The following is a 25,549-nucleotide window of genomic DNA, read 5'->3' as shown; positions in this document are numbered from 1 at the left end:
CTTACATATTTAACCTAGATTTTGTCCGGGTTCTAGCTGCTCGCGGAAATGAGATCGCGACACCGCAGCATGCTTTCCCTACTACACCAAATATTGTTGTTACGATTATTATTAAAGAAGGACTTACTTAAAACATTTGCATCAATGGAACAATTCATCTGTTCGAAATATTTCAAAGCGTTCATTAAGACTCTGTCCTCATCTTCTACTTCAACAGTTAGTCCAAAATTGCGCCCACTATCTCGCCACGCATTGATCGCTGATTTTACGTTGAATTCTGTCCAAGCTTCACCATACTCGGCCATCATCTGGCTATCCAATAACTTCTTCTTAACTGTAAACATTAGTTCATTAGAGATACATGTAAATACCCGTAGAAGCGCAACTATGGGGTTCGCTTAATGTTCATTTCAGCATTCTTTAATCGGAGTACACAGATACAGGACAACAAAAACAATTTGCACATGACTTGAAGGATTGGGTAAAAATAGTCTGGTCAGGACAGTTGAAAAAGAGGGAAACAATAATTCAATCCCTGTAAAAACAATTCCAACTTGGAACAACCATATTTCAATCGATCCATAAATAAAATCCAGTCGTATCGTTAAACCTTTCATAATCAACACGGAAAATTTTACTCCTTTAGCAAGTACAAATAAATACCCAGAGCTTTTTGGTTTCGAACATGTTTTTGAGATTGACTTTGCTTTTTCTTTTATTAAAAAAAAAAAAATTGTTTTTATGACGTAAACAAAAAGAGAACGGTATATAGAAAAGGGAACATTAAAAGGTGACGTCATCCACAGAGTTGATTAGAAACCTTTTAAATAAATGTTAACAAGTAGGCTTTGATAAGTCCTGTGAATTAGGAGAGCGAAGTACAAGGTTGCTCCCATTGTTTGGCTGGGATTCCCGCAGGGTCGTCAAGATTCTTGAAGAAGAGGCTAGTCGATTCCACCCCCCATCCACTCACAGGAATGAAAAAACTAAACTACAAACTTTTATTGTTCATGCTTACTTCTATGTTTCTTCAACGATCGTGTGTACCAGTAGACCGACACCCGGATCTGTTTGTCAAGTACAGAGTCTCCGTTGGCCGGATAATGGATGTACTGCTTTCTACCGTTTTCCATTTCACAATCACTTTGGTGGGAACAATCTTCAGTGATTTGGATGGTGGTGTTGCCCTAGAATTGAAATAATAGCAACCTTTTAAATTAGATTTAAAAAAAACCTGAGTAATGCGGATTACACTCACAGACAAACTCGTCACAACCCACTTTTTTCATCATGCAGTTTAATGAAAACTAAGCTTAGAAAATCTGAATAATCACGGTACCCACTCTTATCTTTAAAAGAGAAAAAAAGGGAAAAGTACATACATAACAAAAATGATCTACCTGTGATAGTTTGAACAGCTTCAACGTAGCGGAATGGATTTGGATGATTGGGCCACCTTTAGTGTTCGGCGCAAAGGGTAGATCAAAATACAAATTCATCGCTTGACTTCTCTGCCAAGCTTCTTCATCGGTGTTTCTTGGCAGTTCACCTAACATGCAGGATTAATACATAGAATTAGTTTATGGTTTAATGCAAGGGTCATTCACCCCTAGAAGCAAGTCTCCCACCACTTTATGTAACAGAAAATTAAGGTTCACTGATTAATTTGATGTTATCCTTAATAGCATGCAATTTCCTGTTTTGTTTCTTTCCGGTTTATGGACTTCATCCATTGTCAAAGGTGATTCATCAGTCTGGTGTGGAATATTTTGTATTTGGAGTCACTCTTGGTGACTCACATTCATCTTTCTGAGATATTTTTTTTTTTTTTTTGGAAGAGCTAAGACAATTTTCTCAAAATTTCTTTTAGATAACATAAGTATAAAAAACTTTTGGTTCTATCACTTTTGTAAGGAAATTGTTTTTAAAACAGTTCTACGGTTAGGATATCTCTCTGAAGCATCATTTCAGTGTATTTTATTAAAAGTTAGTAAACCGTTTTACGAAATTCGGAGATGAAGAAAATTCATGAGTAAGAACATGGCGAGAAAAGTCATGTGAGTGTTCACAGATTTTCTCCAAGCAACCCCTAACCCTTGGGGTAAAGTCGTTAACAACATTCTTCACTTGATGAATTCTGTGTTCATATCTGATTACGTATTATAAATTTACGTATTAGTTGAAAGAAATACACAAATTTTATAACAAGACTTGATGCGAAATCGCTATTCCGGAAATTAGTTAACATTGCAACCTTCCTGGAAGTAGTAAGAGAAATTTCAATGCCCCCCCCCCCATTGCGGTATTAAAATCGAGTCAATTTCAATAATATACGATTGTCCCAACAGTTTCAGCAAACCCATTAAAAAACGACATTCTATTTTACCATTTAATCTAACCGTGGCTCATGGGTGGGAATTTGCGCATTAGACTAACGCCATCTGAGTATGTGGTCACAACTTGTAGTTATTATTTACGTACATGGAACAGACGCACTGTTTCAGATCGTCTCGTCTAATAGAAGCACATTGTTTAGTCTGCTCTCCACAGATAAAACATTCATTTGCTATGCTCCCTGTTATCTCTCTCTTCTACTTAGAATTCAAGATCTTGTGCACATCATTCTGTCAATTTTACTTTCTCTCAAAGAAGAAGTAATGGAGATCGTACCAAATTTTCGATACTGAATTTTTATACATCCGGTAAAAACTTTGGGATCCCGTCACAACCATTTCTTACAAAAACTCTCAATAATTTAAAAATTTACTTCAAACTTAGAGAGGTGTAATTGGTTTAATCTTACTAACATCATAAAACCGTACGTTACTCAGAAATGACCTAAGAGAAGCCTAACTAACCTCTTCTAAATCCTAAATTAGCTCTAAAACAAGTTTTTGTAGAAAAATAAATCTATTTAAAGATTCAGATCTAAATGCCAATGTTATATATACATATGTACATAACATTTGTTGAATACAGGTTAAATAACATGATCAGTAATGTGGTTTTCTCTTAACCGCGACAGGTTATGATAGGAAAAGCTCATTACAGTTAGTAAACAAACTTACAGCTTGGATAGAAACCCTGTATCTTGGTAGTTGGTGAGGAGGATGTTTTCCAATCTGGAAGTAATTGTTGAATCTTCTTCTGCATTTCATCACTGGGAAGCTGTGGTATGATGGTTCCATTGCTGGTTTTGTTTGGGTCTCGGTTGGCAAAGATTAATACATTCTGTTTGATCCTATCCAATCGTAGCTTTTTATCTCTGTTAAAAAAATAAGGATAAAAGAAATATTTAGTGACACGAACAAGATGGCATTTTTGTTAGTGATATTTAAGAGTAAGGCTTCATGTTTACTAAAGCGATGTGCAAAAACGTGAGTTTAGGAACTACGTAAGTGGTATTCCGAACTTTGTAACGCAGTTCAAGAACTAAATATGGAAGTCTTTAAAATTTGTTTAATTTTGAAATAAATTACAATCTTTTTACGCTCTTCGTATCCAAAGTCTGCTATCCTTCAAAAAATGTACCCAGCTGCAAACAAAAGCTAAATTTTGCTAGTTTAACGATATTTGAAATTACGTTTTTGTGAAAACCAAAAAAAAATTCTGATAAAAGTTATAGCAATGAAAAAATAAAGTTAAGAGTCACTTATTACAGTACGAAACAAATCAAAACAACGGGAAGGTTATAAAAAATAAGTTATAAGACTATAAATTGACACACTGGAAGTCTATAGTTTTTATGTAGAGAATCAAAATTAATTGCGAGAGCGTTTAATCTAGAATTCATAGTAAAATGCGTAGTTCACACTTCCTGGAGGACGATAGTCTCTTTTTGGGGGAGGGGAAAGGGAATTTAGGGAAGAGTTACTTCTCAATCTAACAGCTCGGCTACCGTTCTTCTTGGGACTTGCTGAAGGAACCTGGGTAGTTAGGAACTGCTAAGTTGGATATCCCTTCTCGAAACAAAGAGGCAGAGATATCTGTCATCAGGAGATAATTACTACTTCCCGCGCTTCTCAGGGAATTCCCCAGAAAACTAGGATGGTTACTAGATTTGGAGGATGAATAAATTCCTAAGAATTCTTCCAACTTCTCAACATGGGTTAACATCTTCGGAGAAACGCAGTAGCGCGAAGGTATTTCCTTGTGCTGGTTGGTTCCATAATGTGTGGAAACTATCCTAAGAACTGCTGGAGAGGGCCAGAGAGGATTTTGCTTCATGGAATGGCTATCTCTTCATTTCTCGCAATTTTCTAAAGAGCGTGGATATATATGAGGTGCTAAAAGGGAATAAACCCTACTTAGGATCTCCATATTTCTCTAAATTTGAAAGATGTTCTTCAGAATATCTTGGGAGTATTTAGGGAGAAGTTTTGAGTGGTTATCCATAACTGCCAGCAAATATTTGTCTGTAGGCATGTCGTATGGACTAGGCGATCAAACTGGCGCCTGAGCGATAGTTTTGTTGCTCAATGCAGTATTTAATTAAAGCAAATTCAAATAAGAAAAAAGGAAAGAGGCAATTGAAAGCGTGAACCAGGGTGATAATTGCTTGGGTTTGTTACTTTCCTAACATGACACATCTTTCTTTCATAGTTAGGTGATATACAAGACTAAGTTGTGTTTCCACAAGTGGTTATCTTTGTTTTACTCTATTTTGGATGCACAGGTACACGACTGGCATTCTGATGTACACAATTGTCGTTAGTAAGCACTCTTAATACACTGGTTCAAATGTAAAGAGGTTAGTGTCTTGACGTCTGACTACTTGCAAACATTGCCTACCATTTACTCACTCTTCTACCCATAAACACTTACCATTTTCTTTCTAAACACAAACTAGGTTCTTGATAGATTACCTCCTTCTTTAACACTTGTTCTATCCACTACTCACTTTTATATAACCATACACACACTTGCGTTTTATTGAAAAACTAACCAAAGTTTAAAGCTATGGTAAAAACAAAAAAAAAGTACGTTATCTTGCCAGTTGTTTATTTATAAGTCACAACAACTAGTTTTTTCTTTCTATTGCAGGTTTTTGTTAAGCCTTGACTACTACACAATGTCTACCAGTTAGTAATTCCATCTACTAAATTAATTGCTGTTAAAAGTAACCTTCACATCGTAGTAACAAGAACAAAAAAGTGTAGGCAACTAGTCTGGTTATAAACTCCTCCTCATTTAGTCATTACAACTATTAATATTAATTAGCAAAAACTATAAGTCACTTTAATTATTAAAAAAAAAAAAAACTCGCGTCTTGCAGTTTACTTGAAAAGTCGTAAGGCAGTTATTTACACACAAAATAAAGCAATTTTTATGTGAAAAAGCAGGGGGGTAAAGCACGTCATTTTTGGGCTCATACATATGAGATTGGCAATTGGCCCAGCTTCTCACAACCCCCTCATTAGCACGGTAACCTTCTGCGGCTTACTTAGAATTGTGATGAAATTAGCCTTCAATTACTAGCGGTAGTTTAAGTAGGGACAATCTTCAAGTAACAATCCAATTAATCCATTCTATTCTGCCATCGATTTCTGGATTTCGCTAACTTCTCTAAGTTTTGGATACTAGTAGAAATTAAGTAAGTTAGATATAATGCCAGAGGTACAGAGATCAAAGGAATCTTATTAAAATGATGAAAAAAAAAGTTTACAACACCAAACATGCAGACAGATAAACATGCACTATTTACCAGTAATAAACCCATACCTCTCACCCAGCACGTCCCAGCTGTAAATAGAAACAACATACATTATTGCCTCCACCAAAGTGATAAATCCTTCAAATAATGAAAAAATATTAAAAACTATCTTAAAAATAATGGTACATTTGTAGACACTTTTGTTTATTCCACTTCAATTTAAAAATGCAATTAAAAAAATTAAAGAAAAATTAGTTTCTATTCCTGAAATGTTAATAATTTTTCTGAATATAAAAAAAAAGACAAAACTTAATGGTAAAGAAATCCTGAGCTTTTAGATCATGAAAAGTAACACGTTTTGAAACTAATTAAATTATGTCTGATTAAAATAAAATCAATTTGTTTTAAAATGATTAATTTACACAACGAATTAATCCTGCGCTCATCAATCTAATTACCTAACTACACTTTATTCGAGGTAGCACAGTTATTTCTATTTTTCCGTTTATTTCCGAATTGGATAAATGACCCGAGAATGCCACTAGAAAATTAAAAAATTAACAAAAAACTAAATTCATTTTTCAGTTTGAGGTTAGTAAAATCCTAAACCATATAAACCTATTATTTCTCCTCTAATAATGCACCTCAACTAACCTAAAACCTATGTATATTTCTCTCAGCTGTAGAGTTAGTTATTAGTGAAGGCCTTTAAATGGTAAAAATCTCAACAAAAGGTGGCGATGTACCGCAACCTGAATTTTGAGTGTTATCGATTTCTTTATTTTTTTTAAAAATTTTGTATTTCCTCTAATAATGCAGTTTTACTTTTTATATTTTTCTTAATATAGACTAATGTTACGAATTGCTTGGAACAGTATGTAGTGATATATTTGATCTAAGAATTTAATTCATTGAGAAAGCTCAGAAGTCAAAGCGGTTAAGTCCATTTTTTGATATTTTATGATTTTTGTAAATTTTGATGGAATACATCATATTCTGCTTAGTTATTGAAGGATTTACTCGTTACTAAAGTTTTTCCTAGGACAGACAGCCATTTCTTTTATAGCTTCTGAATATGTTGTATACTAATTTCAGAAGCTATAGTGAGTCCAATTTTTATTAATAATTTTTTTTTACACTTAAACTTTAAAATAATAGCCAAATTATCCTTCCTTCTTCGATATTTGTTAGCAACACTGAAAAACAATAAATTCATAATAACTGCCCATAATAGAATGGCTAATAATCGATTAAAGACCTTCAGACGAAATGTTACCGTTTAGTTTTGACTTAGAAAAAGCATTATAATTACCAAAACTCTCCACATCTGTGCATGGGTCTTAGTTGTCATGATTTAACGAGGGCTAGAAGTATATTTGGTCTATAACCCAAGAATGGCGGGGTTCGTAAGAAGTGTCATCGTGTTTACACTAAACACATTAATTGATATGCAAAGAATTTTCTTAAAAATATAATTTATTCAGATTCGTGTACAGGACAGAATCGAAATAAAAAAAAAACAAACCTGTATTAAGTTGACTGAAATCAATTCCGAGTGAAGACATAACAGCTGAATCATTAGAGCTTAAATTTGTATTAAGTGGACACAATTATTCGCCCAATGACGCTGATTTTGCAGCTGCAGAAGCTCATGCAAAAAAAAATCAGTATATTTACAATCCTAGCGACTGGTATTACATAATCCACAATAGTCAAAGAAAAAATCGATCTTTGATTCTGTTTGCATCACTTTCCCTTCATTGTATTTTTCTTTTCTAATTGGTTGAAATTTTTAAACAAAATAAAACAATAACAATTGCAGAATAAAATAACACTTTTACTAAAACAGTTTTTTTTGAAAAAAATCGACACTGAGAATAATCTCAAGTTGAACTTTGGTAATACCACGAACAAAAATGTTCTGGTTTCATGGAATAAAGCTCCCGAGAATTGATTGATTGTATTAGAAGGGCGGTTCCACCAAAAGGGGAAAGAAACGCAGGCAATCCAAAAATGCAACGTAGAAGGGAAAAAAAATCAAACAATTGTTGTTATTAAGAACTTAGTAGTTCAGTGAAACTCAAGAAGGCTCTAACCAAAATAGAAGATAGAGTTGTTAGATTGTCATGGGTTATAATCAAGTTTTGGTGAACGGAGTGTTTACTTTGCCGTGTACTGAATCGTAGAGTTTCATTTGCTTTGCTATTACTGTCCTGTCAATTAACAATTTGTCAGCGACGTCAAAATCCATAACAGTTCGGCTGAAGGGTTATCTTACTAATGGAACTGTTACATCTATTAGTTCTGTGGCTTGGTGCAATAAGTGCCAACGTCAGATTTTGGTAAAAATGAGTTAAAAATCTGTTTTCATATATTAACTATCAAAATTTTTCTTGCAAGGAGTGCCGAAGTCAGTTTCAAAGTAGTAACTGAGTTACTAAAACTTACTAGTGCCAATATCAAAATTTAGCATCAATATTTCCTCCCCCTCCAGGTAAACCAAAGAGAACGTACACTGGTAATCCTTTTTTTGACATTGGCACTTCTTGCACCAAGCCACAGAGTTATTGTCTAGATTCAGCGACAGCCTCTAATTGAGCAAAATTTAATGCAGAGTTCTGAACATTCCAGCTTCTCGAAACTTGAGTGAAATGTGAGGTCGTTAAAATTCATCATCATTACGCTGCCTTCCCACACTTGGCAGAATACGAAGTCATAAAAAGGAGTACACCAACGAAAAGAAAAACAAAGAAAAGCGTATAAACAAAAAAAAAGGCGGCTGACTGGAGTCTGCCTGAGAGGTTATAAAGGGTAGATAAGTGTAAACAGTGGGAGGGGAAAAAGTCAAGCGAGGCTTAGGGCTTTAAGGTCATTGCCAAATATCTTGTAGAGTAGGACATCTCCGGCAATTACCCTGCCGACCTGTCTGCGATGCAGTTGTGTGCAGCCTGCTGCACCTACAGTGCCCCCTCTACTTCGTCCTTCGTCGTTTTTCTCAACAAGCTCATTGATAATTCTTGTATATATATAGCCCTGGAAGCAGTCTGCAACCCCAGACATACTAAAGCCTGCCCATTTCTTATCCCAGCCTCTTCTACTACCTTGTAATAATGTTACTCGTAACTGCTGGACTGCTGTAATCGTTACTCTCCGCAAGTCTTCTCCTGACCTCTTCCCTCAAGCCACTCTCCGGTTCCTCCTGGATATAAAACCAGTACGTCCAAAAAGAAGGTGTACATACACGGTAACAATAACCAGTTTGAATTGTCCCAAGTACATTAAAAAAAGAGAACAGCTCGGCTCCAAAAAACTGCACTTTCCAGACGCTTAAAAAAAATTGCCGAAAACATTATCATTTCATTTTTTTTAACTTTTATTATGGTCACTTTATTTGCTTATTTATTTTTACAGTCTGGACTGCTAAATAAACTCGCTGTACTAAATATAGAGCTCAATATTTTAAAGTTACTTTATTCTTTACAAGACTTGTTGCTATTTTTTTTTTTTTTTTTTTGGTTTGCTGCTCCTCCAGTCAGGAGTTGCAGTACTTTCTCTACCGCCAGTAAGGGTGTGAAGGACGGGAGTTGTTGAGCATCTTGGCTACAGAGGGAAAGGAGATACTCCTGCAGTTGTGCCTAAATTCAAGTCGGCTAATTGATGCCCAAATAACCAGGATGGAGCTAACAAGAAAAGTAGAACTCAGCAATCAGCGACATTTAACGCTGACGGCAAATCGCGACTCTGGGAGAATCGTGAAAACATTCTAATTTATTGAAGAAATGTGTTGTAAACTTTAGCAAACTGATTGGCGTACTTCATTGTGACTTTTTATGGACTCTTAACACCTAGCGCATTCTGCACTACATATTTGTTGGTAGGAACTTCTAAATAATAAACATCGCAATTAATACATTTAACAGTTTCATAATAAACTTATCATTTTCTTCATATAAATTTTTTGTTTTTCACACTCACCTTTCGGTAAATATGGGTGATGGTACCTTGAATTTTGTTTAACACAAAATTCAAATTACAAGGTAACTTAGATTAACAGTATGCCATTTTTTTGTATGTCTAAATGTATTTATTTTTATTGTTAAAATGTATCGAAGAATCTTTACAGAAATCAGATGCACAGCCATCAGAGCGTTTTCAGGTTCATTTGAAGGGTTTCGTTAGTATTTTTTTATTTTTTTTTAAGAAAAGCCCAGGAGACTCTGAGGACCACTGATGATAATAGATTTTGAGGACGAGCCCCAATCATAACTTAAAATTAGCAGCCCACTAAACATCTTCCAATTTAGATCTTTTCAACTTTAAAGGGGCGTTGCAATTTTTTGTTTTGCTGGAGGTCGCATAGTTGTAAAGTACCGTTTTACAAAAACCATAAAGTTCGTAAGTTTTAATTATGATTCCAAAGTTTGAAGAAGATCGTTGAGAATGGCAATTGTAAGAAGATTGTCATTCCAGATTGTTGTAAATGGAGAAATCTAGGAAGGAGATAGAGTTTAGCAATCCTTAAAAATGAACCACGGTCGTCATAGGCGACCGTAAGATGAATGGAATGAAGGGGGATTAATGAACCATTGCACCACTTTCCCGATCACAATGGTAGCATGGTAGCAAAACACCTTCCATTGTCTAGAAAGGCCGCTAGATTTCGCAACTGTCTCCTTACACTACTTTGTAATCGTTTTGTTTCAAACGATGAATCCAATATCTTTTAATAGACACGATAATAAAGCAACTAAAGATAATGGCTTTTATGTCACAGTACTGTAGTGTTTACAAAGTAAATGCGCAATGCAAGTCTTACTGCGCATTATGTAATACAATCTTGAAGCAGCAGGTGTGCTTGATGAATAGTCTGACCTCTTCTAATTGTTAGTACTACGGATTGGTGATGGTGTTTAGACTGAACACTGTTCGCTAATTATCTCTCGTTTAAGTTATTCAAATCGTGTAGATTTTCTGTTTTTAGTTGACACATGGAAAATGTACGTTTTGTACAATGGTGGAACCAGAAGGCGATCTGGGCGTTACGTTACACGATCGATGTTATTGCCACGATTCTAAATATTTCTTATATAAAGATCGTAAGAATGAATTATGATTCATTTCACCCTAGACAGGTAGATGGAAGGTGTATTAAGGGCTAACCCTAAATTAAGAAGTTAGGAGTGTTTAAGCTTTTCGAAAATGACATCTCCAATTTACTTTGAACTTCCTGTGTAAATCAAAATTTTTTATTTATTTCATTTTTATTGGAAAATTCGTTTTAAGCTCATTTTGAGGTGTAAGTTGCTGTAGTCAGCAACTGGAGAATAGAAGTTGAGAGAAAGACGTGTCCGGAGCAACTGCGTGCAATGTCTACTTACAGTGAGCACAAAACTCTTCGAACCATTTAAGCAGATACATTCTGAAGACAGCAGATGAATGGCCGCGAACATTGGCCTGTGTAATCCATAACTGCCACCGGTGATGTCTAGAGTCTAGACAAATGTATTGATTCACCACAAGACCTACTTAGCACACTAGACGGTGTTCAACTTAACACCTTTATTCTTAATTATTGCATTTTATAACCTTCCCACTTACAAGTCGATGTTTTCTTAACCTTAACTCAAATTTTTTAATTCGACTAATCGATAATTTAAGGCACTCGGCAGATTGTGCAGATTATCGAATTATTATTATATACCGAAAATGTTCGTTAAAGTATAAACCCAAATCTTGGATTTTAGATCTCGCAAGAGCCATTTTCAGTCAGTTAAGATTGGAACGATTCATTCAAGTTGGAAGATGTTTGATGCATACAAACTTTATCCCATTTTTGTATAAACAATTTCACTTGTGACCCCCTCCCCAAGAAATTATGGTAAATACGTTTATTTATCTCTCCCTGGAAAATGTTAATTTTACGATTTTTGTTCTATTAAGAAACTTGCGAGAAACCAAAAAGAGGTAACTTCCCATTTTTGGGTAGCTACGTTTTCATCTTTAGATTATTTGAGACCATCACTGGTTGATAAGTGAACACTTTACTTTGTACAGGTGTGTTGCAAAACTAGCTGTATGATGATGTCATATTAGAGCTTTAACCTCATTGGTTCTTTTTACCTTCGCTAACTCGGTAAGCAAAATGTTACGATTGTGCACAATTTTCGGTATCTAGTTTTAAGCGGAAATAATACCATTTGAGAATTAATAATAATAATAATACTGAGTTTGAAAAAATGGTACATGAATCATGATCACTGGGGGAGTGTGAGCACACCAGCCCAAACATAAAGATGTAATCACGGGAAACTGCAAGTTTGTATGGGTAACTTAGCGGTCAGAAAGGCTAGCCCGGAGATAGCACTTTGCCAAAGGAATTTTCCTCTTTTTGAGATTTACTGGAAAAGAGGCTCCCTCTATTTTCCGTGAACTATGTAACCTCCCCGCCAATTCCCTTAATTACCCCTCTGGAAGGGAGATGGGTAAAATTTCCTGAAAAGTGCCCTTTGTACGTGTTCTAATATAAATGATTCTACCAGTTATTTGCTATTAAGTGTAATTGATGAAATTTCAGCACCGTTTTTTGGCCTGGTCAAAAATGTCTCCTGAGATTTGTACTTCGTATCTACTACATTTATTATAACTTTAATATTACTATTTTCCCCAGAGACAATTCGTTTTCAGAGCACACTCTCGAGGATTAGTTATGTTTAAACATTCCAAGTTTGAAAAAGCCTAGAAGTTAGAGCCTCGAGGTAGTTAGAGAAAGTCTGTGAGTGTTCACTTCAGGTATTTCGAGAAGGATATGGAGTACCAACTATTATTGATCAGGGCTAGCTAAAACCTGTCCAATGTTACAACAAATAGCACGCTGCTACCCAACCAATAAATAATTCTTACCAACTGTATAATAATATTATAAGAATTCAATATGTTGCATAGAATCGAAGGTCTCAAGAATTGGTGATTGTTAACGCCAGTTTATTCAGTCGTTATTTATTTGGCCGAAATTATTTTTGGAGGCAATTACCATCAATGGTAATAATTATTACCATTAAAATTTTAATGATACTTTAAGTGAGGTATACGATATTTTTTTATTAAATTCTAAAGCCATGGTCAGACTGATATTAGTAAATAAGATATGCACGTTTTTAGGACAGTTAATTATTAAAGTATTTTAGTGCAAGTACTCAATTAAAGGGACTAGTGTAAATTATCATAGAGAAATCAATAATTATTGTTGAATAATTTACTTGTTATTAACTGTGTGTTATTTGTGCTCCTCGAATCCAATTGACGAATTGAAGATTCAAATTTTGTTCTAACTTCAGTATTCAAATTTAAATAGTAACCTTTGTCTTTTTTCTATTTTAATGTGCATGTGTGTGTTATTACACAGAATAAAGGGCATAATAAAGATAAATCAGAAAAATAATTAGGAATAGAGTTGAAAAATAAAGCTTCTATTTAATTATGAAGATGAAGATTTCACCAAAAAATTATTATAAATGAAGTGGCAAGCACAAAGGTCTGTGACATCTAATAATTTTTAAATTTTTTTAATGAAATGTTAATGCAGTAAAATGACTTAAATTATATCAAAGAAGTACATATTAATAAAATGTTGGGTACTTGCTGATTTGTGTACCTTTTTAGCGTTTAATCAACCCTTATACTTGAACTATTTTAAACTGTAAGTTATTTGTTAATTAGTAAAATAGTTTTATCATTATTTTTCGGAAGGGGCTCCTAAATTTTTTACACTCGACTTTCTTGGGAATTGCAGCCAATAAAATGGAAGAAGAACGAGAAAAATATTTAATAATTATCTTATTTTTCCGCCTTATTTATTTATTTATTTTTCTTTTTTCGTAGTTTTGAACACTAAGCACAACTACTGTTTATTATGCTCTGACGTTGCAATAATCCTGGATAATCGCTAAAAGCTGAATGAACAGTAAAATTATGAATGAAATTGTACACTCTGGTAGAGTAACGATCAAAACACAGACACTAACTTTTAGTTTTCTCCTTCGCTATCAGATTTCATTCACAAATATAACTGGTGCTGAGCTAGCATTTCCCTCTTAACTGATCACGATATTTACACCATCTTTCCACTTGGTTTGTGTAAATGCGCTTATTTTGAACATCCTGACTTATCTGATGGCAATTTTTAACCTTCCGACAGTCATCATCATCATAATCATTCCGACAGTATTAGAAATTAATTAAATACAAATTTCTAGTCTAAAACCGAGATACCACAGGAAGCTCTGATTTTTTATTTCGTTTCGACAGAGAATTCGAGGTCTCAAGACATGTGCTTCCGAAGAAAATTTTAAAAAAGTAAATAGAAAAGTTAAAGTTAATAAAAACAAAAAAAAAATGAACAAAATCAAGATCACAATGCGTCCATTATTTTTAAAGTTTCAACTAGTTAATTTTAGATCTATCTAAAATAAGATGTTATGCTTTGCTGGCCACAGCATCTGTTGGTTAGGTTCTATACTGTATACAGACTGCACATACAGACAGACTCTTGATTTATTCACACTTACAGCTGCCTGCTCACGTAAAGTGGTATATATTAGTAAACTATACAGTTGGATTGAGTCCAGACTCCACTGGCCGTGCATTTCTAGACAAATATGGTTGTCCAACATTTATATTTTGTTCAATTCAAAAGAAAAAGTGTTCAGGATTATTGAAATCACATGATCCACATTTCATGGTGTGGATTCGGAAAAAAACAAAACATTTTAGGGCAAAAATATGCCTGACGAAAGTACCATCTGTGTCTATTTTTTAATGATTTTTTTTTTTGTTTTTTGCCAAAAAGTAGTAAGATTTTCTTTAAGTGCAGTTGATTTTATCGATCGAAGTAAGTTTGTTCGATGTATTCCACATCAATTTCGGGTTTTCATCCATCATCAGTTTGCTGAAGAGATTTTAACTTCATTCAATTTATCATCTTCACAAATTCTCTTGCTAACTGAGTATTTCTTTAATTTTAAATGGATATATTATTTATATTTGAAAGTAACATTTTGTTTATAACTCTTTAAGGTGTGCCGACAAGAAAGCATAGATCCTACCGACAAAGGGCAAACTTCTACCCTTGAGAGAAAACTTTCAAGGGGAGTGAGCCCAATGAAACCAATCAAGATGGACTTCCCTTGATCTTATTCGATTCTTAGGGATAATTAATCTCATATAGATAAGGAGAGTGATGACTGTGTTCTCGTATTCCGTGCTCAGAGCTGGAGTTTTGGCTTCCAAAATCAATTCTAAACTCATGCATATCCTCTAGAGCAGGGGTCGGCAACCCACGGCTCGCGAGCCGCATGCGGCTTTTTTATCCAAATTGTGTGGCTCTTCAGCATGCCCAAAATAAATTATATATTTTAATTTTATTGGATAAAATGAGAATTTCTTTTATTAAATTAAAGATATTTTTTCAAAAAGAATTTTAAATGTGATTGGTGTGAAATTGAATAGAATTATATTAAAATAAAGTACGTAATTATATAAGTCTGAACTGAAACTTGTCATAGTGATGATAACTCAAAGGCTCTTTACCATGATAGCAAAGTATAACAGTTTTTTTACTTCATTTATGGCTGTTTTTAACAAATTTTTCTCTAGGAGCTTGCTTATTAGATGTTGCAGGAACAATATTTGTTACTTGTGCATTTCAGGATTACAGATTTTTTAGGAGTTTCTTTTTTTTTGATCGTTGTTTATTTTGTCTTTTTTTCCCCATTTTATGTGACCTGATTTATTAACGTTAGTGGGGTCCCTTAAACAAGTATTTCCGGCCAATACTCAATCCTAAGGTGTGCTACGATCTCCAGTACTTCCTTTTAGGAGTATTGAGCGAGAGTAAATAAAAAAGAAGCGATAAAGATAATAATCTCAATTGAACTCTTGTTAATTGTATTTACTCGTAAAAACTTGTTATGCGATAAAAGATGTAATCTCCCGGCGAGTAGACGAGGCGTGCGGAGCCTGATTAGCTTTTCATTCCTTTTATTCTGCGTTAAATGATCGTCTATAAAGTTAGTGCTTTAAAGCGAGATGAGAGTGCGCTAGTGTGAGGTTGATCATAAATAGATTGGCCAGAGGAGAGTGTAGTGAAAACGCACACACTGACCCAAGGTGTGTTGTCTTACTGGGGGTAGCCAGGCAGTCTACCACGGGCAGCCTCGCACTCGGAGATTAATGTGTCTATTTCTAGATATTGTCAAGCAGATTCTACACACACTGCACGCTCGCTGTATCTCGGTAGTTCACACCTGCCATGTTGCTTTCTTTAACAGATGTTGACCTTCACGTGACCCTCTTTGCTCTCTCACCCTCTCTCTCTTTACACTTGGTCCAATCGCTGTCAAGAGGAAGTGCTATGAACGGATAAAAAAACTAATTGATATTACTACGGAAATCCTTTTTTTGAAACCCCCATGAAAACAAAATATGGCGTTCAAGACTCACATGACTTACACCCAGTCCAATTCGTCAGGGCAAAATATTATTCGATTTTGCAGGCAAAAATCAGAATTATGTCGATACTTTTAATTCACAGTATCCGTGAGTAGTTGGATTAAATCGTTACTATTTCCTTGAAATGATTTGAGAAAGGCGAAGACTAAACGCCGGTTAGGTATCATCGCCTATCCTGTTCACAATAAGTACCAATTAGCATCCGCATTAAACAAACAAGAGGTTTCAAGAAAATCGCCTATTTTAGGACACTAGCCTTAAAGTTTGGACAAATAGCATTTCGAGCATTTACCATCCTTCCAGCCATTTTCAAAATATGCAATGAACACTCGGTCTAGTTGCTTCTCCAGTCATTAGATTTTCTCAATTCTAGTAATGCTTGACCATTCTATTGGCGGCGAAACACTTACTGGAAAATAACACTTCAGAGGTGTAGTTTAAAGTTGTCCGAGAACCTCTCAGAAAATAATCCAAGGAAGACTTTCCAAATAGAAGTGACGTGTGTTTTGAGGGATGCGAGCTAAATTTTACGGAAATCGTGAAAATCTTTGTTCGTGAAAATACGCGCGCCCCCAAAAAAACTAAAAACTGCAGTTTCGCCCAAAAGATTTTTACCATCCTCATGATGGCTGCAATTTGTAATGGCAGATTTTTAACTTCCTGCGATTTGCGACCTTGTTCTTCAAGTCTGAGTACTGGTCTTACAGAGCAGCTGGAGGAAACAGCCATCTTGTGACGCCTTTTAATGGCGTGAGGAGGCCAGGTTTCCTTTTGGGCGGGACAGATAGACAGTAGGCTTTTCTCCTTCTTAAGGTGGTTGTACCATTTCTTCGGACAGCTGAAGATCTTAGCTGTGGCTCAAGTCTGGTTCTGGATTTTCATTCAAGGTCCAGTTTAGGAGTTGTTCTTTTTCTCTGGGGTAGCTACAGGCCCGGAATGGCTGAGGATAGTGTAGCGTTTCCCTCTCCAGTCAGAACAAATAAAATAAGTACAAAGACATCCAGATCCTAATCTAATCTCATTCAGGAAATGCACAGCACGGACAAACAACCTAGAAAGAAAAGTTGTATCTTCCACCATTTTCAGAATTAAATTATCTGGAATCGACTACATACCAAGAAAGCGTCATAAAATACGAAGCAAAAACAAATATCAGAATTTTTTACTGCCGACAAAATATTTGAATGATTCTTACTGTCGTTAAAACTCACGTTTTTTACTGATTATCTCACAATTCCTATTTAGAGAGGTTTTTCCTTCTAATAAAGGGATACCAGACGGCAATGACATCACAACTGGAAAACCCCTACTAGCAGAAGTGTCATAAATTTTTCAAATTACAATTTTGTCAACAATTTATTTATAACTTCAATTTAGTTTCTACAATTTGTAATAAGTGTGGAAAATTTAGTATTTTCTCTTCCTAAGTGGAAGTGGAAATTCTTCCAAAATTGCATTTTCACCGGGAAAACAAATCCTCTAAAAATATTTATAGCTTCCTCTTCGCGTAAGTTTTCCAAGTTATACATTGTCTTTAAAATACTAATTTAAAAATGTTTATTAATTAGTGAGAGTCTGTAGAATCCGAAAAATATTTGAATACACACTTTAGAAATCTATCCTCACGGCTGGAAAGCCTTTTTAAAGTTGCCCAAAAACTTAATTTACTTAGAATAAGTTCTACGTGTGATTCTAAGAAGAATTACTGTTTTTGAGAAAATCTTAGGACCAAGTTTCAAGAAAGTCTCAAAATCTAGCGCAGAAATTCAGCGTGAAAATTTGTTGAGGATAAACTCCTACATATCCTTAACCTGACACTTTAAGGAAAACTATCTACTCAAGTCCCTTTCCATGAAGTGCCTTAAATAGAAATTTTTTCTTTACACAAAATTTCAAAAAACTGAGGATTGCGAATTGTTTAATCCGGCTGAGATATTTCTATTCCTAGAGAGAGAGAGAGAGACTGAACTTTGAAAATCCCTTTTCTGGGACGGGGGTCAATAAAACTTGTTTTCCCCGGGGAAAAATCAGGATCAATACGAGGAGTAGGTATCAATTTATTAGGGTTTGTCTAATTTGTCTAATAGTCGTGAGTCTAGTTCTAGTTCAAATTGTTCAGATTGGATGAATTACTATTGTCACAGTCCCTGATGCAGAAGACGGTGTTGAGTGACTGTAGACGCTGAGTAAGGCGTAACTCGAGAGCAAACGGTCCGTCTCTAGTAACACCAGTTTTACTAATAAAATTGTTATTCTCCAATTCCATTTTGTTTGTATCCTGAATCCATCAAATTGTAATTAAAGAGTAAAGAAATAGCAATCAACGGTTTGTTTATTCTAAATTCTACCGAAAAGAAGAGCTAATTTATTTTACTTTAACTCTCTATTGCTGCTGTTATCAGTTTAGATCTCGTGTGTTCACAGGAAATATTCTTTTTTTGGGGGTCCTCCGAGGTCCAAAAAAAGGTGGTCAACGGGAGGGTGTTTCGCTAAAATCACTAATCAAATATTGAATTCTCTGAGATTTTCCTTTCTTGATCTTCTCTTGCGACCCCAAATTACGGACCGTTTTCTCAAAGTCACTTTTCCACGTCTAAGTTTAAAAACCTACAAGATTGCCATTATCAATTCAACATTGATTTCATCCGCCATAGTACCCAACATTGCTTTCGCACCCATTTTTCTTATTCCAGACATTGGATATCGCAGAGTTTCATTTCTCATCAAAGATTGGTTGATCAGTTTTCGTGTAGTGACTGCGGCTTGAACTTTACCGTGTATTGACGTGTTCGTGAAAGAGTTGTGAGTGACAGAAACATTATTAGTGGAAATCAAACTCTCTACTCAAAACTGACCAATCAGCCTCTTCTGTCGGCTGAAACTTCGAAACCTGTCTGGAATGAGAAAAGAGATGTCGGACGGAAATCACAGTATTGTGCAACACTGGGGGGGTCTAAAACGAAATTAGCAACTATTTACTTAACCTTCTCATAAACAGACCGGAAGTTTTTCAAAATCAGATCTTTCAATAAATTTTCTGATTTCTTGTAAAATTCATTCTAAATTTAAAATCTTAAAATTTCATGTGGGAAGAGGGAGGGTGCCATTTAAATTTTCATTGATGTTATTAAATAAAAAAGCCGAACATATTTCGCCCTTAATGAATTCTTTACTTTTAGTGACGTAATTTAGTCCAACTAATCTTCACACTGCTCTAGTAAAAAAGGAAGTCTTGTAATCGTGGCAATTTTCAATTTTGATTGTTTACCGAAAAGATCCGTGCCTCTGAGTTTGAAAAAGTGATTTTAGACTTCGTCTACGTGTACATCTCAGGAAGTACCACCCTTAGCGAGAAAAGTGGACTGGCCACCTCTTAGAGTCCCTTGGAGCAGCCGAACAACCCTCCAGCCGATGGGTGCAATTCCTGGATTTAGCGAACCCTCTCGGCTAACAAGAGCTCACCTGTATTCTCTGTCTTGGAAATCGGATAGACTTGGCCACTGAAGGGATTAAGTGATGCGCTTATTTTTGTTTTGTAAAAGTATTTGTTTGCACTTAGTTCGTATATCATAGTTAGATTAGATAAATGTGTTTATTCAATGATTTCAATAATAATAATAACAATAATAGTAATAGTAATATTAGGGAAGGGATTAGCTATGCGGTTAGCGTACTGGACTCCCACGCGGAGGTCCCGGGTTCGAATCCAGCAGCTGACCCTTAGATTTTCTCTTCCTAGGAGCTTCTTACAGCTAACTGTCCGGCGATGGACAGTGTCGTCTGTAACGAGAGAACACTGTCCTGAGGCGGCAGTGCACTGGAAAAAGCTCCGGGCGCCAATAACCTTAGATGTTGACGCGCCTTAAATCATTAAAAAAAAATAATAATAACAATAATAATATTTATAATTTCAACTTAAAGGGAAAGAAAACTGTCGGCAAAGTCTTCCATCAAAGCTGTACGATATACATTTCAATTCATAAAGTTTTTTCGCTTTTTAAATAATAAAAAATTGAATAAAACTAATAATAAAATGGAAAACTTATTTAAAAAATGTGTATAAATCTAATATTATTAGAATTATGTGTAACTGTGGAAAGAAGAGAATGAAATCAAATAAAACAATACAAAATAAAGATAAATTCAACTCCTTGGGTTATTCGCCAATTGAATTCATTTTCGATGGGCCTGAGATTTCCTTAATAAAGGCGCTTTCAATCTGCACCTATTTCCATTTTAAAAATCACCGCTATTTCTTGGAATGTAGGGTTACATTTACCCAACCACTGAACCCAAAGTTCTTTTAAGACGGGGCAAACTGCTTAAGACGGGGCAAACTCCTTAAGACGGGGCAAACTCCTTAAGACGGGGCAAACTCCTTAAGACGGGGCAAACTCCTTAAGACGGGGCAAACTCCTGAACACAAAATTATTTAGCCAAAGATTGTTTAGTGAACGCAACTTGGTGAGGTCCTGTAACTCGAAGGCATGTACTTTAAATTAAGAAGCACGCACTTAGTTTTGAATAAAGCTAGCCTCGTAACTGTTCCCCCTAGATATGATCTCCTGAAGCTCACTGGCGACCAAGGTATTACACAGATTTCACGACAGATTTTGGGCATTTCCCGTTCATCGTTGTACAAAGCGAGCAAATAGCGGAAATTGTTCTGTACCTTCAAATACACATGGACCCGGACTGTATATTTTATTAAGAGGTCTCAGGAACCCCCCCCCCCCAAAATTGAGAGGTTTTATCTTTATCGTACTTTAGGTATTTCATGCAAAAGATTAATAATGATCAATAGACAACCTACCTCTCTTTGTTGGAAAGATTGCTGTCCGACTCGTTGGTTGGTAAGGGCATATCCCCTAGCATCTGTTCGTCCTGAAGCAAAAGGGACGCTAATTTCTCTTCCAGTCTGGCCAACTGTTCCTCGGACATGCCCTTCAACAGGGTCATCAGTTTATCTTCAATGGGCCGGCAGAAACAGTATCCAATCAGGCTGTAGATTACCCAGAATATTGTTAATCTCATCTTTGTTACATCAGTTGTCCTTGATTTTGATGGAGAAAGTGAAAAAGTCGACTTCGACTTGTGATTCTTTCGATTTGTGGGTGGGAGGAGAATTTAAAGGGGAAGCAAGTACTAGGGCTACTTCCAGGGGGAACTCCCTGAATGTTCTTTTGGATTAATAATAATAAAATCACCGCACTTTGAAGTTTTTTTTCTTTTTTTTGTAATACTTATTTTAATAAATAAAATAAAATTTGGAAAAATAATAATAAATAGTAAAATAAATGGCGCACTAGATTTAGAGCGATACGAGTTAGAGGCGACGGACGAGCAGTAATGCAAGCAACACTCCGGACAGTGCACCTTTATATACCCTGCGGACTACCCCTCCTACCCCCTCGACTCTCCCCTCCGCCGTGCCAGAGCAACCCCTCTGCAAATATCTACAATATCTCGGCCATTTTTCTATTGATTCCAATATTTTAGAAAATAAACAGGAAGTAAGATTTTTAGTAAGCGCAATCATTCCGCTTCCTTTAACTGTCATTATGTCTGCAACTCCCAATTTCAAGTTCTCTTTAAAAAAAAAAGGGAACATAAATTAACCTCATATACGGCTAATCTAGCCTAATGATCTATTTTCTGGGGGAATTGAAATCGCCTAGGAATGATGTTGATGCTCACTTGCGACAAAATAGACCATATTTTTACTGTGGTTTTATTTTCGGCCGTTTTCTCGATAGTGGCCAATTTTAAAGTTTCTTAATTCTTGTTCACAATTTTCTTTTCCCCGTAAAAATGATTTTCTCATTCAGGAGAGCTCAAGGCGAATATTCCCGGTGCACACCGGATGTCGTAAGTTTGAGTCGACATGCAGTAGGGGCAATACAAGGAAGGGCTCATTCCCTCTAGCTATGAATAAACTTTTTAGGGGTTTCGAATCTAATTCTTTTGTAAACTGGTTAAACTCTTTCACTCTCTGATCATGACCGAAGAGATGTCTACGCCATTTCCACACCCAGCGGCAAGAAGGATGAGAGCAGAGTTGGCCTAACTTGGCATCGGCTTTGGGTGAACGGGTGAAACTTAAGCAATCGTTTTTTTTTATGAGTTCATTAGCAAAAGTGATGTAGATCATTGTGGATGGCGCGTTGAGGATTTTGCTTTAGGAGTTTGGATAACCATGATTTAATAAGTCTGATTGGAAAAAAGGAAGGTTTGACCCATACATCTGCTCTCCATAAACCTTAGTTTCTTGTAGAATGTAGATGGTCAAATTGTTCAATCAAGTTAAGATTTGATTTGCAGTAAAGATAGACGTCTACTGTTTCAGTGGGTTTGTGCGTGTTCCCAGATTAGTGTAGAATGCTAAGGGAAGGGATAAGCTATGTGATTAGCGTACTGGACTCCCACGCGCAGGTCCCGGGTTCGAATCCAGCTGCTGACCCTTAGATTTTCTCTTCCAAGGAGCTTCTTACAGCTCACTGTCCGGTGATGGACAGTGTTGTTCTGTAACGAGAGAACACTGTCCGGAGGCCAGCAGTGCACTGAAGAAAGCTCCAGGCGCCAATAACCTTAGATGTTGACGCGCCTTAAATCATTTTTAAAAAAAAAAGTATAGAATGCTTAAAAATTCCTACATTGCCAGCCAGTGGGGGGGGGGGCAGGATTTTTCCATCCTGATAGTAGAAGCATGTTATGCCCAGATACAATCTTGGATTTTACCCCAGCGAATCGAACTAGAGCTTCTCTGAGCACCACCGGATATCTCCCACTCCTACAGATAAAGAAGAGCTCCCGGAAACTCGTCCTTCCGCAGCAAGCGTCAACTCATCTAGCTGAATTCCTGATTTACATGACTGGTTGGATTTCGTGCTCTTTAATCCTTCAACCTGAAGAAGATAAAGGAATATCTGCCTGTGCGCATTCCAACGATCAGTATCAACTGCTAACCTAACCTATCAAAACGATAACAGTGCTATTTATGCGTTGGCATTTATTTATGCCTAAGTTTTTCCCCACATTTTCATATTATTGCTTTTGGTAATTCGGTTGATAACGATGTAAATATTAGCTTTTTATCTAATATACGATTTGTGCAAAGAATCGTACACAAACATCGATGTTTTACATCAGAAGACGGTTAAATTCTTTTGAAGATATTTTTTTATTTAATTTTGTTTGGTTTGATGAAAGTACGAAAAGAATTCCAAAAATGAAAACTATTTACGAGTGACTTTTGGTCAAAAAAATTCCTTATCACAGCCATTAAACAGGAAATCATGAGCACTAAAAACTTGATTATACGTTGTAAACATAAAAAGAAATTAAAAAAGAAAAAGGCGGAAGCGAGGGGGAAAAAAGGCGGGCATTTAAATTATATGGCGGGAAGAGCCGCAACGTTCTGGTTTTGGGCGCGAATAAACTCGCCCAGTTTGGGACTCTTAAATTATATTTTATGGTACCATAAACTTGTGTATAACTGTTCCATTTACTCAAGTCTGGTCGCTAGGACCTTTCAGAAAGTAATCACCTTCATAATTAATGTCATTAGATAATTAATTGATTGAACTGACGAACTGGCTACTCACACGACTTCCTGCGTTTCCGTTTCCAGCATTTCCAGCTCCCTCTTATCTATGCCCAAGGCATCCATATTCAATGCACAAAAACTCGCGCTGTCATGTCGAAGAATCAAGTGTGTTCCTACTCGTGCAGGAAGTGATACGTTCTTGCGCCTTGGAATATATATTGCGTAAACGAACGGAAACTGAATGTTGTTTCCACATGGATGAGAAAACACTTCCGCGCTAACATGCACAAAACTTTACCATCAATCAGAAAGAATTTAAAAACTTACAGTTATTTAAAAATACAAAAAACAACCTGAAATAAGCAATTGTAACCACAAAGTTTTTGAAAAACTTCATTTACTTTCATTAAATTTTATATTCAAAAATATTCTAAAAGTAAACACATATGATCGCCTAAATAAGATCTTCCATTATGTTATAGAATCTTTAAAGCTGAGATCATTTGTAAGAAATGAATAAAGAAATAGAATTTATTGTAGCTAAAATGTTTAATTTACATCAGTGTGGTGATTTTTTTTTTTTGGCGCATCAACAGCTGAGGTCATTAGCGCACGGAGCTTTTTTCAGTGCACTGCCGGCCTCCGGACAGTGTTCTCTCGTTACAGACAACACTGTCCATCACCGGACAGTGAGCTGTAAGAAGCTCCTAGGAAGAGAAAATCTAAGGGTCAGCTGCTGGATTCGAACCCGGGACCTCCGCGTGGGAGTCCAGTATGCTAACCTCATAGCTAATCCCTTCCCATGATGATGATGATGATGATTATTATTATTATTTTGGTTTATACAGAAGTGTTTAATTTAGTTTAATTTATTTTATTATATTTAATGTTTATTTACAATATAGTAGTTGTTATTTAAAATTATTGTACATTTCAGAATCCCTGTAATATGTTAATTACATTAAATAAAGAAATTTATCTATCTATCTTTCATTAAACTTTGAAAGATGATTGGCCATAATCCTATCCATGGTTTTATGCGAAACATCTGTCTAATAAATTTATTTTTAAAGGAATTATTGGTAATTTTGAGAGGTTACATTATTTTGGTACAGTTCGACTGCCGCACCAAGAAGCGCTAGATGTTATGGCGCGTTTAGTACCTGCCAACTTGCTTATGTGCCATTCGTATGAATCAAGAACTGATCGAATGATTTCCGACTGTGCCGTCAGCAAAAAACTAAAAAAAGCATACTAGGCTTTTGCTTAGCCTGTACACAAATATTGTAGGTAATTAAAATAATTTAGACGCCATGATAGCTAGAAGTGAGGCCCTTCCCAAAAGGCCTAAGATGAAAGGTGGTATTGGGTTGGATTTCCGGTTTAGGCCTTGGACTTTATTTACTGGTTAAGCGCTGTCGTCCACTACAACTGGAAAAAATAGGCATTTTTTAAAATTATAATTATAAAAAAAACAACAAAAATTAGATACAAACTCTGGCTTCCACTGACGCACGCCAATAAAAACACGTATCTTTACATTTCGTAGCGTACAGACCCGCCCTAATAGGAATATGTAGATGGAATAGAGAAGCGAATCAACGAACCGCGTGAATGAAGGTAACACCAAAACACTCAAAGAAAAAAAACAAAACAAAAGCCAGATAGTGCGTAGAACTCGAACAGTCTACGCTTAGCAATTTGTGAAAGCGATAATTCATTATTCATTCTTCATAGGCTACAAATTTTTACAAATATATCCTGAGTGAGTAAACATCATCAATCACTTCAATTTGTATACGTATTACTTTATTTGGGAAAATAGTGTTTGAATTCAAAACAAG

The 25,549-nt window shown here is 35.7% G+C and overlaps 1 protein-coding gene across 5 annotated transcripts in view; it reads right to left on the bottom strand.

The window, feature by feature from the left end:
- LOC141451842 (uncharacterized) overlaps window positions 1–25,549 on the bottom strand; it is a 32,805-nt gene that overhangs the window by 3,136 nt on the left and 4,120 nt on the right. The window contains exons 3-8 of one of the 5 annotated variants that reach the window (XM_074123564.1): window positions 20,973–21,161; window positions 5,722–5,742; window positions 3,069–3,265; window positions 1,401–1,549; window positions 1,019–1,187; window positions 128–334 (exon numbers count right to left, since the gene is read on the bottom strand). In XM_074123564.1, coding sequence (XP_073979665.1) covers window positions 128–334; window positions 1,019–1,187; window positions 1,401–1,549; window positions 3,069–3,265; window positions 5,722–5,742; window positions 20,973–21,161 — 932 coding nt within the window. Of the gene's footprint in view, window positions 1–127; window positions 335–1,018; window positions 1,188–1,400; window positions 1,550–3,068; window positions 3,266–5,721; window positions 5,792–6,111; window positions 6,302–11,031; window positions 11,454–20,972; window positions 21,522–25,549 lie in introns of those variants that run through there. The other 4 variants (XM_074123567.1, XM_074123565.1, XM_074123566.1 and 1 more) reach the window with 4 other exon arrangements.

Source organism: Rhodnius prolixus, unplaced genomic scaffold, assembly GCF_049639745.1.
Source record: "Rhodnius prolixus isolate KJV_2025 unplaced genomic scaffold, Rpr scaffold_14, whole genome shotgun sequence".
Lineage (NCBI taxonomy): Eukaryota > Metazoa > Arthropoda > Insecta > Hemiptera > Reduviidae > Rhodnius > Rhodnius prolixus.
The sequence above is the reverse complement of the archived record's forward strand: the minus strand, read 5'-3'. Positions and strand labels throughout refer to the sequence as shown.